General features: G+C 35.0%; 1 protein-coding gene across 2 annotated transcripts in view; it reads left to right on the top strand.

Annotated features, from left to right (window-relative positions):
• LOC122416455 (RUN domain-containing protein 1) overlaps positions 1–14,942 on the top strand; it is a 580,344-nt gene that overhangs the window by 133,091 nt on the left and 432,311 nt on the right. For both annotated transcript variants that reach the window (XM_043429436.1, XM_043429435.1), the window contains 2 exons: positions 2,423–2,516; positions 2,579–2,746. In XM_043429436.1, coding sequence (XP_043285371.1) covers positions 2,423–2,516; positions 2,579–2,746 — 262 coding nt within the window. The remainder of the gene's footprint in view (positions 1–2,422; positions 2,517–2,578; positions 2,747–14,942) is intronic.

Here is a 14,942-nt window from a genome sequence, read left to right as displayed (position 1 = left end):
ATACTGAGTGTGATGGAAAATTTTATTGCTTTATATACTTGATTTTATCCCTTCCTTGGAGGATATATGATAAGAACCTCGGTTATTAACCTGTACCTTAGAAAGAAAATTTCGAAAGGGCTGTTGGTGCAGCAGGTTACATATGTGGTTATTAGGCATATCGTTTAAATCCATGGTATGATGCAAGTTAATGTTTGTTTTATAGAGCGTTGGTAACGTGTCTTCGCTCAAAATTTTCTCCTTTCCTTCCTTCTCTGCATATGTTATCCGTAGGCGCGTGGAACGTCTCCGCACGTGTGATGCGATTGTAAAAAAAAAAATTTTTTTTTTGTTTTCGAAGGTGGGTTAGTTAGCCCAGGTGTTTTCACGTTTTCGAGAGTTCGAGCTCTCGGGTCTGTTAGATCTAGCGTTCGACAGACTTCCTCTTTTTTGTTCTGTTTGTTTCCCAGGTCGTTCGCCTAGTTTGAATTTTTCGGTACTGCATCACATCTCATGTTTCGAAGGTTTTTCGTCTTAGCGCAGGGAAGTATCACTGTCTTCCTCTCTTGCGTTGAATGGTTTGAGTTTGTATACGTGTTTCAAAAGTCTTTTACCCTCTGATGTCTCCGATATGACGTTGTGGCGGTCTAGTAGCTCGGAAATTTGGTAAGGGCTGACGTAACAACTGTCGAATTTCCCTTTCTTAGGTTCTTTTATTGCATATACTATATCGCCTGGTTTAAGGTTAGCGGGGTGTATTTTTCTGTCATAGTATCGTTTTGAGCGGTGTTTCGATCTGATTAGAGATTTCGAAGCTAATTGTCTCATGTCTTCAAGTCGACTAGTGAGCTCGCATAAATAATCGCCGTAAGTTTCTGTTTTCTCTGGTGGAGGGTAGGAGCTTGGAATTCGCGCTGCCTTTCCATATACTAATTCGAACGGCGTAAATTTGGTTGATTCGTGGACGGATGTGTTGTATGAGAACATAGCGAATGGAACTAATTTATCCCAATCTTCAAATTTATTTATGTAATGTTTAATGAATTCGGCCAGTTCTATGTGGCTTCGTTCCAAAGAACTATTCGTTTGAGGATGATAAGCGGAAGTAGTCAAATGTTTTATTTTGAATATTTTTGCAAGGTAATGAAATATTTTTCCAACAAATGATCTTCCTTGATCACTCAGAATTATTTTTGGAGTTACGAACTGAACGATTAGATTTCGCGCCAGGGCGTCGGCTATTGTTTCAGCTTTTATATCAGGTATCGGGACCGCTATTCAGTATTTTGTCAGGTTGTGTTGAATGGTTAGAATATGACGGTTTCCGTTGCGAGTTTGTGGTAATGGTCCTACTGTATCAATAGAAATTTTGTCAAAAGATTCAGACGGTGTGTCAGTAATAATCGACGGATTTTTTTATATATAAATTCAATTGAAATCAGTTTTATCGTACATCATTCTTATCGTTATGAAAACAATAAAGAAAATGGTGTATGGTACAGTCAGTTTAGCATCGTCGGACCGGATTTATAAGCAGAAAAAGAGTGGGATGCGTTCGAACCCCAGTCATGAGGTTGAGGGTATAGAAAAAGGTACATGAGGTGTACGGATAATCAAAGATAGGGGGTGATATTTAGCACATATACTTATCCACAGAAATTTCAAAGTTCGCAGGTATCTGCTGCGATTCAATGTATCTGCGCAATTAGTTTGGAAGACAGCAATTTCAAATCCATCCATAAATGAGCAACTGAAGACTTTTCTAATGAATTTTTCACTTCATATTTATGTTACTGTGAGAGTCAAAAAGTAAAATGAATGGCACAGTATATAAATTTTATAGTTTGCAGATTTTTGTTGTATTTCAGTGATCCAAATATATAGTATTATAGTGAAAGGGTGTTAGAAGTCATGATGTTACATTAAAATGGCATAGCGCACATAACATTCAGAAATTCTGTAGGTTTCCACGATGTTGGCAGGCATTATACTTAATCGCATCCAAAACTGAGCAACTGTGAACTTATCGTAATGAATCTTTTCACTAATAATTCCACATTTGCAGTTCGCAGAATAGGAATACTCATCATACACGTCAACTCATAAGTATTGTTGTCAAAATTTGTGTTTGCCTACCGCATTTCGAAGATTCAACTTTTTATATTATCAGCAAAAAAAGCATCCAAAGACTTTTTGGAACAAGTTTCAAAATTTATGACTCGACAGACCAGGTAGAAAAAGAATAACTACATGGACATGATCAGGGAACAAGGAACCATCAATGTACTTGTCCCAACCTTTTTTTTCCTTCGGGATCCGTGTTTTTCCAAAAATATTTTCTGGATCGATGTGAAATTTTTAGGGAATATTCTCATATAAAAAAATCGATTTTCCGAAATTTCTGACTGTATATAACCCCTTAACATTTCATATGGCTTCACAGATTATCCTGTAACGTGGACAGACTGAAATTGTTGGAAGAGGAGCAGGAAATTCTTAATTCATCACTGATCGCATTGACCACACACTTCGCCCAGGTAGGACAAAACTTTTCGAATTCTTTGTTATTAAAACCCATACTGATGATGTACCATTTTAGGTTCAATTTCGACTACGACAAATCGTCGACGCTCCGGCAGGTGAAAAAGATGCTTTACTTAGGGAACTTGAAAAGTTTGCATTCAGGGGCATTCCTGATGTTCCTAGTAACATAATACAAACAAGTACATTGAGTACCCCAGCTTCCTCAGTACCCCATCAACAAAGTGTAAGTGAACATATTTGACTATGCTCTTTTTTTATACTCATTCTCTTATAAACGATTAACCGATCATTGTTTACCACAACGAAAACTATACTTTCGATACATAACATAAGAGAGATGATTATGATGATGATTGCTGAGATAGTGGATAAATAAATGGGTTATTTGTTGCTTAGAAAAACGAATTTCATTTGAATTATTGCAAGCGCAAGTATTCCTTCTCGGACTACTAAAATAGAAGCGATCCATCAGAATCACTTAATCATAGCATTGGGCCAATTAGAAATGTTGTTAAAACAAGATGCGCAGAACGAGTTTGGAAATTATTCTTTGGCGCTCACTGACTTCGTTGGTTGGGGACGGGGTATAAAAGCCGGTGCAAGTCACATTCGGCAGGCAGTCTCCTCACCTGAAAGGCCAATTCGGATTTCCTAAAAAACTAAGCAATACGCTCTGTGCTTTAGCAAACAAACAAATCCTTTCTTCCTTTTTTCCCCTCTGTATATCTGGAGTACCAGAGGGGTTCGGCGACGTTCACGTCCCGTAGGTGCGGACGATGGTCCACATCTAACCTCCATATTTTCCGATTTATGGTTACTCGGGGTATCGGAGCGATTCGGCGATGTTTCAATCCCATAGCCAGTGACATAAATTACCTGACCTTATAAATTTCCAGGGTATGGGAGAAATTCGGTGACGTTTCGATCTGATAGCCTGGGGTTTATTTCCTATCCTACGTCGTGAATGGGTATCGGCGGCATTTGGTGACGTTTGCAGCCCGTACGTCCTTACATTCGATTACATTTTTTCCATTTTTTTATTATTATATTGCATTGAGCAAATCTGAACCATTAAAGTACGAATTTTCATTTCATTACACTCACGTTTTATTAACGTTTTATCCGAATTGGTTGGGTAAAAAGCACGAATAATTTAAGGGATTAGGTCATAATCATTTCACCGTATAATTGGGCTACCGTACGCTACAAATAATAAGAAAAATTCGCCTTGCAGAGTCAAATCCAATAAAATCAATTATAGCGAAGTAAGAACGAATATAAAGTGATTTGAGGCATTGATCCAAGAGGCGGTGGTAAGACATTAGTTTGTGTAACTTTTAATGTGATAAACAGAAATAGGGTAATAAGCGAAGCATACTGTTGGATTGCCAAGCAGGAGAAAATTCAGATTTAAGCGCTTGGTCATCCGGGACATCGTTGCCATGAGTAATTTATGAAAATCAAATTTCGATCGGTTAAAATATTGCGAATTTCTTTTTAGATACAAAAATTTCATGCAAAGATTGAAAATTGTAAGCGTGCAGGAAAATAAAATAAGCAGGAATACAGCAAAAAACAAATCAGGGCTGTTCTATAATGACAAATATAATAAAATGGATAGAAATAAAAATAATATCTCCAAGTAATTTGAACTTGATTGTTCGCAAGTTCGTATAGCAATATCCACTTCTCATTTTCTTCAGTGAACACATACCATTCGGTAAGAACCAATGAAAATGAGAAATAATCAGGCGCATTACTAGAAATTTTCGAACCTACTCAGCCATGCAATGTTTTTATCAAGAGACGCGGTAGCGGCTCGACGCCAAGTATTAAAAGGAAAAACTGCAGCGCAAAAGAAAAGCCAGCGCGAGGCCTGCCGCTACTCTTATATACGCGAATATGCCGGTTTTATGACGTCACAGAATTTTCAAATGGCTCTCACAAAGAAAGCATTTCATAAAAGAACTTGAAAATTTGTGACGATTTTTTGTCGATTTTTCTCTTTCCATTGGTCTTTGTTGCAAGTAAATCCGTCCAGTAGATCCTGAGATATGTAACGTTAGTGATTTAAAATCCATCTTTTCGGGATTTTCATTTTCTTAGAGAAAGAGGGGCGTAAGTTACGCTTGTTTACATTTGGACTTACGTCCTTTGCACGATTTCTTACTTTTGTCACACTCTACGTCACGCACTACGCTGAACGCGGCTACCCCCTCTCCTTCTGCGTCGTCGAGCGAGAGAGACAGAGAATGGGCGCACAGCGGGGGCAATACCAGCTCCTGGTTTGCGCATAAAATATGTATATAATTATATAATATATATTTTATTTATTAATATTAATTAATAATAAAATATTATTATAATAAATATTTTATTATAATTAATATATAATATAATATATATATTATATTATATTATACAATATATAATATAAAATGATAATAATATAATAAAATAAAAAAATTGAATAATACGAATAACATTAAATAATAAATAATAAAAATAAAAAAAATATAAAATTCTGGTCGACGCCGCTGGATTTTTCGAGGATGTCTAGGGCGATAGCTCATTGGTTTTGGAGGACTAGGTTTAAGTACATTCTATCGCGATTTTCGATTTCTAGGTGGACGACCCCATAGTTTTTTATGTCCAGATATATTCCTCCATGGCTTTCGTCGTCTAGGTATGTTTTTTCATGGTTTTCGAGGTTTGGGTCGACGGCTCCTTAGTTTTCGATGTCCAGGTATGTTTCTCCATGGTTTTCATGGTTTCGGATAATTTCTCCATGGATTTCGATGTCTAGGTATATTCCTCCATGGTTTTCAATGTCTAGGCATGTTTCTTCATGGTTTTCGTGGTCTAGGATAATTCCTCCATGGTTTTCAATGTCTAGGCATGTTTCTTCATGGTTTTCGTGGTCTAGGATAATTCCTCCATGGTTTTCAATGTCTAGGCATGTTTCTTCATGGTTTTCGTGGTCTAGGATAATTCCTCCATGGGATTTGATGTCTAGGTATATTCCTTCATAGTTTCCGATGTCTGGATATGTTCCTACATGGTTTTCGTGGTCCAGGTATATTCCTCCATGGTTTTCGATGTATAGATATGGTTCTCTATGGTTTTCGTGGTCTACGTAGATTCTTCCATGGTTTTCGTGGTCTAGGTATGTTTTTTCATGGTTTTCGCAGTCGAGGTCGACGGCTCCACAGTTTTCAATAACGAAGTATGAAGGACCACGAAAACCATGCTCCTTCATGGTTTTCGTGGTCCAGGTATATTCCTCCATGTTTTTTGTCGTCCAGGTATATTCCTCCATGGTTTTCAATGTCTAGGCATGTTTCATCATGGTTTTCGTGGTTCAGGTATATTCCTCCATGGTTTTCGATGTCTGGGTATGTTTCTCCATGGTTTTCGTGGTCTAAATTGATGGTTCCACAGTTTTCGATTGCTAGGTCTGAGTTTCCATAGTTTTTGTTCTCTAGGTATATTTCTTCATCATTTCCGTGATCTAGGTCGATGACTCGATACTTTTCGATGTCTAGGTATGTGTCTACATATTTTTCAATGTCTAGGTATATTCCTCCATGGTTTTGGATGTCCAGGTATATTTCTTCATAGTTTTAAATGTCTACGTATGTTCCTTCATGGTTTTCGTGGTCCAGGTATATTCCGTCATGGCTTTTGATGCTAGGTCAACAATTCCATAGTTTTCGATGTTTGGTTATGGTTCTCCATTTTTTTCGATGTCTACGTCGACAGCTCCATGGTTTTCGATGGCTAGGTATATTTCTCCATGGCTTTCGTCGTCCTGGTATGTTTTTTCATGCTTTTCGAGGTCTAGATCAACGGCTCCGTAGTTTTTAATGTCCAGGTATGTTTTCCCATTGTTTTCGTGGACTAGGTTGACGACTTCATAGTTTTCACTATCCCGGTCGATAGCTCCATAGTTTCCGACATTAAGGTGAATTTGTCTATGGTTCCCGATATGAAAGTCAACGGCTCCATAGTTTCCGATAGTGTGGTGAGTTTTTCTAAGGTTTTCGATATCTAGGTCGTCGGCTCTATAGTTTTCGATGTCTAGTTTGGCGACTATAGGGTTTTCGATGTCTAGGTGGATGCCTTCGTATTGTTCAATATATATTCGACAATTTTATATTTCCCGATATTTAGGTAAACGGTGCAATGGTTTACGATATATTTCGTCATAGTTATCGATAACTAGATCTGCGATTTAATAGTTTACATTGACGAGGCAGGTTCAGACGTTACAGAAGACCATGAAAAAATGTCACTGGACACCAATAACCATAAAGCTGTGGTCTTAGACATTGAATACCATGGAAACATCTCCTTGGACATTGCAAACCATTGACAGTATCCATGTCAACATGGAATCCATGAATGAGAAGAAGATAGTTTCAAAAATCATTTTTCCAAGTAAACAAGTGGAGGTTTCAAAATAAGGAATAGAAAATGAAAATATCATCCCATTGCATAGGTATTTCCCAATCTTTCATTGGAAAATTCGAGTTGCTGAATGGATAATCAAAATCGTCACCATTATTGCTTGTAAAAGGTTTCAACTCACATGAACATAACCGCACAGTTTTCGTCCGTCTACATAGAAAAATTGGCTGTGTCGATTGCTTTTGGCACATAGAGAAAAGCACTCAACTTGAAACAAATCGTTTTAAAAATTTTCGTCCAAGACGAGGAATGTATTTTTTTTCTTAAGTAAATATTGTCACGCCTCTAAAAAATAAGCTAAATCAGAAAAAAAAATAATTGACAAAGTAAGAAAAGAACGCCAATTATTAAAAGGTCGCGACCGTAGTTTCCAATAATTTACTATATTTGCATTTTCAATAAAAAACTTCAAAATATAAAAAAAAAAATGAGATCGTTTTCTGAAGTTGACAAATATATTGAATGAAATACGATTCCTATATAGTTGTCACGTCTCGCAAAAAGAAGTGAAATCAGTAAATATTAAAACTTCAAAAAGTAAAAAAGGCACGCCAAGTATTAAAAGGTCGTGACCGTCGTTTTAAATGATTTTCTATATTCGCATTGTCAATAAATAAATTTAAAAAAATGTTTAACTGTGAAAAAATATGAGATCTATTGTAACATATACAGTGAATGAATTACGTTTCCTGTAGGAATTCTGAATTTTGGAAATAAAAAAAATGAGATCATTTTCCAACGTAGCCAAGTACAGTGAATGAATTAAGGTTCTTGTGGAATTCATTCGTGTACACTTTTAGCCCTAATCCCTCACTTATTCAGAAAAATTTTCCAGCAAACGTCACAGAGCAACAAAGGTTTCTCGAATAATTCTGCAATTATTAAGAGATTATCATCTGTTTTTATGCTAGCTCGGGTTATAAACTTAAAACAGTTTACGCGTACAAGTGCATGCATTGTATCTATACGATGAACTGCACAAATTCATTTTCAACATTACACACAAGCTTGGCGTGCATGGTTTTCAATCGGAAGCTCGGCGAAGGAATGCCTCATCCGTCCATATATTTGAAGAAAACTTGATGATCCTCTCATGTAATTGTTTTTTAATTTGCCATCCCTTTTCCATCCAACTATTTTATTGAGTAGTTCGACGTGAGATCCCGCGCTGTGTACACAAAGAAAAATATCTATTCTTGACTAGTTTGACTGATAAATTCATTACTCCAAATGTTTCGTATTCAACGCGTTTTCTTTTCTCAAATCAATGTTTACACAGCTTACTTCTTTGTTCATCCATTTCAATACTTGTGTAATTCATCCAATCATCTGCCCATTTGGTAAAAAAAAGAGTGTACGGACAAACGAGTGAAAGTGACGCGTGGATAAATTAAAATGCTTATGGGCATGAAAGAATGGCCGTATCTATCCGTACAAGATAAAGGCATATAAAGGGATTGATTGATTTCATTTCTTTATCCGTTCGTTTAATTATTCAATTTTATCCACAAATTTCACCCATCTGTATTGTTTACCAAATCATTATATAACAGGGCCGCTCTTATTTTATTGGGGGATCGTTTTTTTTCACACTCATTCATACAATTCTAATTAATTATTGTTTTTATAGTAAATTTGAACAATTGTCTCTTCCTGAGCTTCCGATTGAAAACCATGCACGCCAAGCTTGTGTGTAATGTTGAAAATGAATTTGTGCAGTTCATCGTATAGATACAATGCATGCACTTGTACGCGTAAACTGTTTTAAGTTTATAACCCGAGCTAGCATAAAAACAGATGATAATCTCTTAATAATTGCAGAATTATTCGAGAAACCTTTGTTGCTCTGTGACGTTTGCTGGAAAATTTTTCTGAATAAGTGAGGGATTAGGGCTAAAAGTGTACACGAATGAATTCCACAAGAACCTTAATTCATTCACTGTACTTGGCTACGTTGGAAAATGATCTCATTTTTTTTTATTTCCAAAATTCAGAATTCCTACAGGAAACGTAATTCATTCACTGTATATGTTACAATAGATCTCATATTTTTTCACAGTTAAACATTTTTTTAAATTTATTTATTGACAATGCGAATATAGAAAATCATTTAAAACGACGGTCACGACCTTTTAATACTTGGCGTGCCTTTTTTACTTTTTGAAGTTTTTTTCTATAGTGACGTACACATTTTGATAAATATCACTAGCCGAGTACGACACGTGGATTCCTGGAATTTGGAGAAAAATGATTTTGTTGTGAATTATGACTCCATATAATATAAATAGATTAATCAACTTCATCTTTCATTTTCGTTTCATTTTGACAAGAGAGATTCGAAGGAAAGTTATTTTCTCGGGAATTACTGTTCCTTAATATTAACACATGCATTAACTTCATTTTTGATTTGTTTTCGAATGAGCAATTTGAATAAAAAGTGATGGGCCGGACAAGTACGTTTAAGACGTATTTGAACATAATTTATACCGATCCAATCGAAGTTGAATGTTGTGAATAATACCAGGGGATCTTGAAAGTCGGAGGGGAATCGATTCTTTAAGGTGTGTACCTTGTTGAAGTAACGAATGACTTTCATGTGAATTTTGAATGATTTTATTTCCATTAATTTTTTAGTATTTTTGGTAAAACGTTGTGAGCCCGACAAGGATTCTCAACGCTCATTTGTCGCCGGAGCTTATATTTCGAATAACTGATAAATACTTTACCTCGAATTGATATAATACATTTTAGTACTGCACGTAACTTCCGTTATGACTTTTTTTTCATTAACTTTTTTCGTGAAAATAATTATCATGAATTTCATTAAAGTTTCCAATTTGTTCGATAAATATTCCAAATTATCAATAAAAACTTGGCCTCCAATTAATATCATACATTTTTATACTGCATGTAACTTGGATGGTACATTTTTCAATGTCTTCAATATCCATAAATTTTTTTGAAATTTTTTTATTTTTCTTTACAGAATTTTTTCGATTGTTTTTTATTTTTATTGCATTTTTTGGAACTTTTCAATTTTCGTTTGTTATTTCTATAGAATTTTTTTCCTGGTTCTGAATCTTTTTTCTATGTCATTCAGAAACAAGAGACCATCAATGTACTGGTCCCAACCTTTTTTTCCCTAGGGGAAGTTTATGGTTTGATATCACGCCTTTTTTTCTCAAAAGTTCCTCATTTATGTTATGACGGTTATAGGATTTTAGTATAAATTTCTATGAATTATTTGCTTAGTACATTTTTATAGATTCCATTCTCATACGAACATTTTTTATGGGATAATCTTTTTCATGAAATTATCAGCAAATAAGGGACCATCAATGTACTTTTCCCAATCTCATTTTCCCTGGGTATGATGTTCGGCTTATAAAGTTGGTTTCCACCATAAAAGACCAATTTTTCGTAAAAATTGTAGTGAAAATATTTCGTCACAAGTCTGCCCTTGAACTTTGGCGATTTTTTTCCTTATACTTTAATATGTTATGCCTATTAGGAACTCAACAGCATGGAGGCATCCGGGATGAGGCCCGAGAAATGAATTTCGGTTTATAATGTTGGTTTCCACGTAAAAGACCAATTTTTCTTCAAAATTGTACTGAAAATATTTCGGCACTGGTTTGGTCTTGGACTTTGGTCATTTTTCTCCTTGTACTCTAATATGTTTCGTCTATTTGGAACCCAAGAGCATGGAGAAAAGTGTGTTGCGTGCCGAGATATGATTTTCGGCTTATAACGTTGGTTTCCACGAAAAACAACAAATTTCTCGTCAACATTGTACAGAAAATATTCCGTCACAGGTCTGTCCATGGAGTTGGGCTATTTTTTTTCTTCTACTCTAATATGCTATGCTTATTGGGAACCCAAGAGAATGGTAGATAGCGGGTTGGGGGCCGAGGTATGATTTTCGGCTTATAACGTTGGTTTCCGCGACAAAAGATCTATTTTTCGTCAAAATTGTACTGGAAATATTTCGTCACCTGTCTGTCCTTGGCCTTTGGCGATTTTTTCCAAGTCTTCATACCAAGAAAGAACTGATGTAAAGATTTCCTTAATAGAACAGATTTTATTTATCCCTTTTCTTCAAAATTCAAATGAAAGATAGATCAAATTCAAGACACGAAAAATCCAACAGATTTGCCCACTTTAAATATCGCTTTTGCATTCTGAATCTAGAGATTGCATTTCATCCAAAACGTGCCCTCAATGAAATATATTTCCAAAGTTTGCAAATGGCGGCTGAGGTCTAATTATCCACAGTTTGATAGTTGCTGAAAAAAAGTACCCGAAAACTTCTAACATTTATTATGGCAGAACTCATAGCAGCAAAAAAAACTAAGCGAACTTTATTCAACAGAGCAACAGAATTCAAAGACGTTTAAGGTATCTGCATTGGTTTTGAAGGAAAACCATTTCAGGACAATTTAGAAATGAATTTAGAAATTCGAAAACTCAGAAAGGAATAGAAAAAGGAACATTGAAGTATTTAGAAAAGCTGAAGACTTTTGTAATGAATTTTCTAGATTACATGATACGGTCGGAGTAAATGATTTGAATGATTGGCACACATGCTGCAACACAGAAATATCAAAGTTTGGAAGTATTCGCTGTATATCAGTCATACAAACTTCAATACTATTTGAAAAGGAACACTTAAAAACTTGCCGAACCAAGTTCCATTACATATTACCATAATCAAAGATAAGGGGTGATCCGTCGCATATATATTTATCCACAGAAATTTCAGAGTTCGCAGGTATCTGCTGCGGTTCAATGTATCTGCACAATGAGCTTCGAAGACAGCAATTTCAAATCTATCCATAAATGAGCAACTGAAGACTTTTATAATCAATTTTTTACTTCATATAGATGTTACAGTTAGAGTCAAAATGTAAAATGAATGGCACAGTATTTGAATTGTATAGTTTGCAGATTTTTGCAGTATTTTAATCATCCGAATCTACAGCATTATAATGAAAAGTTGTCAAAAGTCATGATGTTGCATTAAAATGACATAGTGCACATTGCATTCAGAAATTCTGTAAGTTTCTGGGGATGTTGGTAGGCATTATATTTGATCACATCCAAAACTGAGCAACTGTAGACTTATCGTAATGAATTTTTTTAATAATAATTCCATATCTGTAGTTTCCAAAGTGGAAATACTCAACATATATGTCATTCCATAAGTTTTGTTATCAAAATTTGTGTTTACACACCGCATTCCGAAGATACGACTTTTCATATCATCAGCAAAAAAAGCATCCAAAAGCTTTCTGGAACAAGTTTCCAAATTTATCACTCGACAGACCTAATGGGAAAAGAATAACTACACATTATACCAAGACCAGATTTTTTTTTGAAAATCTGATTTACAAAATGTGCAATTCAAGATCATGATTAGAAACCTCTCGAATCATGTTACCACAATCATCATGAAGGAGTAGAAAATCATAGAACACATATTAGGGAACGAATTAATAATATGAATCGATCCGCTGCAAAACTGATGGCGTGAAAACAAGGATCGGAGAGAGCAGAGCCAAACTGAATATCAAGCAAAATATGGGGATGTTTAAAAATAATGATGACACAAGAAATAAATTAGAAAACATTTATTCAAGTAAAGTTTCTAATATCATTCTAACAGTTCCGTGTGTTTTTGTTCTATTTATTCGTATGTACAACCTATTTACACATGATATATAACCACGCCAGTGACGATATATTCGCACTGGACAATATTTCTCGTAATCTGGTTTAATTGAAGGATTATTTCAGTCAACACTTATTTCCAATCGAACGAAATAATGAAATCTTGAAAAGTTTCGTTGATATATGCATCGCGCATTTTTTATATTCTTTTTCACACACACATCACAGCCTACATTTACGCGGCCGCTTTGATACCGGTTTAATATATCACAAATTTTAAGAAAATAAATAGTAATAAGCACTTCTTTAGATGACGAAAATTATTTTTTTATTTATCCCGCACGCACTTCGTAATGTCGAAACTCTGTTCATGCGATCAAAAACTGACACATGGTTTGTATATATATGTATATCGATCGAATTTATGACTGCTGTTACCAGCTGTGCTGCGCCGTGTGCTAGCTACGTTATGAAGTTGACGTCAGATTTTCAATCATCAACAACTAATTTCAACAACCAATCACAACGTCTAAAAATGGATGTCGTCAGATCCAACCAATCAGAAACTCGATAGCATCAAAGTGCCTTTGTTGGTGTTATAATATAATATACAGACACATAAATTTTTGAATGTGTTGGTAACTTTTGCATAATCTTGAGCCCGTGCAAAGTTTTTTCTTAGCAATTACGCCACCAATAATGCTGATTTTGGGTTCATTCGATAGAGAATTTCTCAATTAGCTGAAAGTTCAATTTTCAAAGTCGTACATAACTCATAGGCTTCGCAATTAATTAATGCCAATTTTACCCCCACCACCGCGAATCGTTTTATTCAGAGAAAGTATAGTCTCGACGCGAGCCTCGGGCTAGCAGACGACAAGGCTGTCAATATACTTGTCCCGAGACTCTACCGAGTCTCTTGATTTTCAAATAAGGTTTTCGAATGTTTTCCACTGTTTCTGTTATGATAATCGAAAATAATTTATCCAATGATTTTCGTTAAGTTTTCTGCAACTTATAACAGTTTGATATTCTTCGAATGTTTGATGTTTCCTCATGTTTCCCTCATGATGATGGTGATGATGATGATGAAACGCGAGGATCCCCTCATGTTTCATCGATTCCGAATGTGTCCACAATTTTGTGGGATTAAAACTATTTTCCGTAACGTTTATGAATATTTTGTATTTTTGAGGAATTTCCCCCCCCCTCATTTATGAATTTTACTTTCAATTTTTTTAATCAAATCGTTGTGAATAAAAAAGATATGAAAATTTTTCAATGAAACGAATTTTTTGATTGATTTTCCGTAAAAATTGACAGAAAGAGAGAGAGAAAAAATATATATAATGCTCACCAAGTCCACCAGGAAACTTCCAATGACTTTTTGAAGCATTCTTTTCTATTCACAGTATCATTCCCAGAGATATCAAGTTGATGTACACATGTCGATGTATAAAATTTTTAAACTCTGCATGTAGCGACTGAGTTCCAATCAGAGAAATGAAAAGTATTGAGTGTGTCAGGACCATATTTGCTTATTTTTTAATATATATCTACTTTGAAAACATAAATTCTTATGCCAATCAAAAATGGGCCACCGCTGACTTTTTGTACCATTTTGAATTATTTATTATTTATGTATTACCATATTCTATAATTTTTTAATAATTTTCATAATTTATTATACCCACATTCCATAATCAAAAATAGGAAGTGCTAATACTTGGCGCACAAGTGTAAACACAGAATTTTCAAAGTTTGCCAGTATCTGCTGCAATTTCTTCATCTACTTTATGATACAGACAAACAAAAGTACCACAGATTCATGAAATGAATTATGCCATAGTTAAAAAGAAAAAAGACAGCGCAATTGAAAGAGAACAGAAATCAAAATTGTTTCATGTATCTGTGCATTAGTTTCTGAAGACAGTAACTTCAGACCTATTCAGAAATAAGTAGGCGAAGACTTTAGTAATGAATATCTTCGTTAATATATTCCAGTCGGAACCAAAAAGTTAAAAGATTGGCATACCTGCTACTTCACAGAAATATCAAAGTTCATAGATACTTGCTACGTACCAGTTATACAGACTTTGGTGCTATAGGGAAAAACACTTAAAAAATACCTGAACCACATTTTTGAAACTTATTATGGCACATTCAAGAAAAAAGTGACAGATACGATGCATGTTGAAGCAAGCAAAATGCTGTAATTTTGTATGTCTCCATGGTTATCCGCAGACAAAATATTTGATCACATCCAAAAATTATCAGGT

This window comes from Venturia canescens, chromosome 9 (genome assembly GCF_019457755.1).
Source record: "Venturia canescens isolate UGA chromosome 9, ASM1945775v1, whole genome shotgun sequence".
In the NCBI taxonomy this organism is placed as follows: domain Eukaryota; kingdom Metazoa; phylum Arthropoda; class Insecta; order Hymenoptera; family Ichneumonidae; genus Venturia; species Venturia canescens.
The sequence above is the reverse complement of the archived record's forward strand: the minus strand, read 5'-3'. Positions and strand labels throughout refer to the sequence as shown.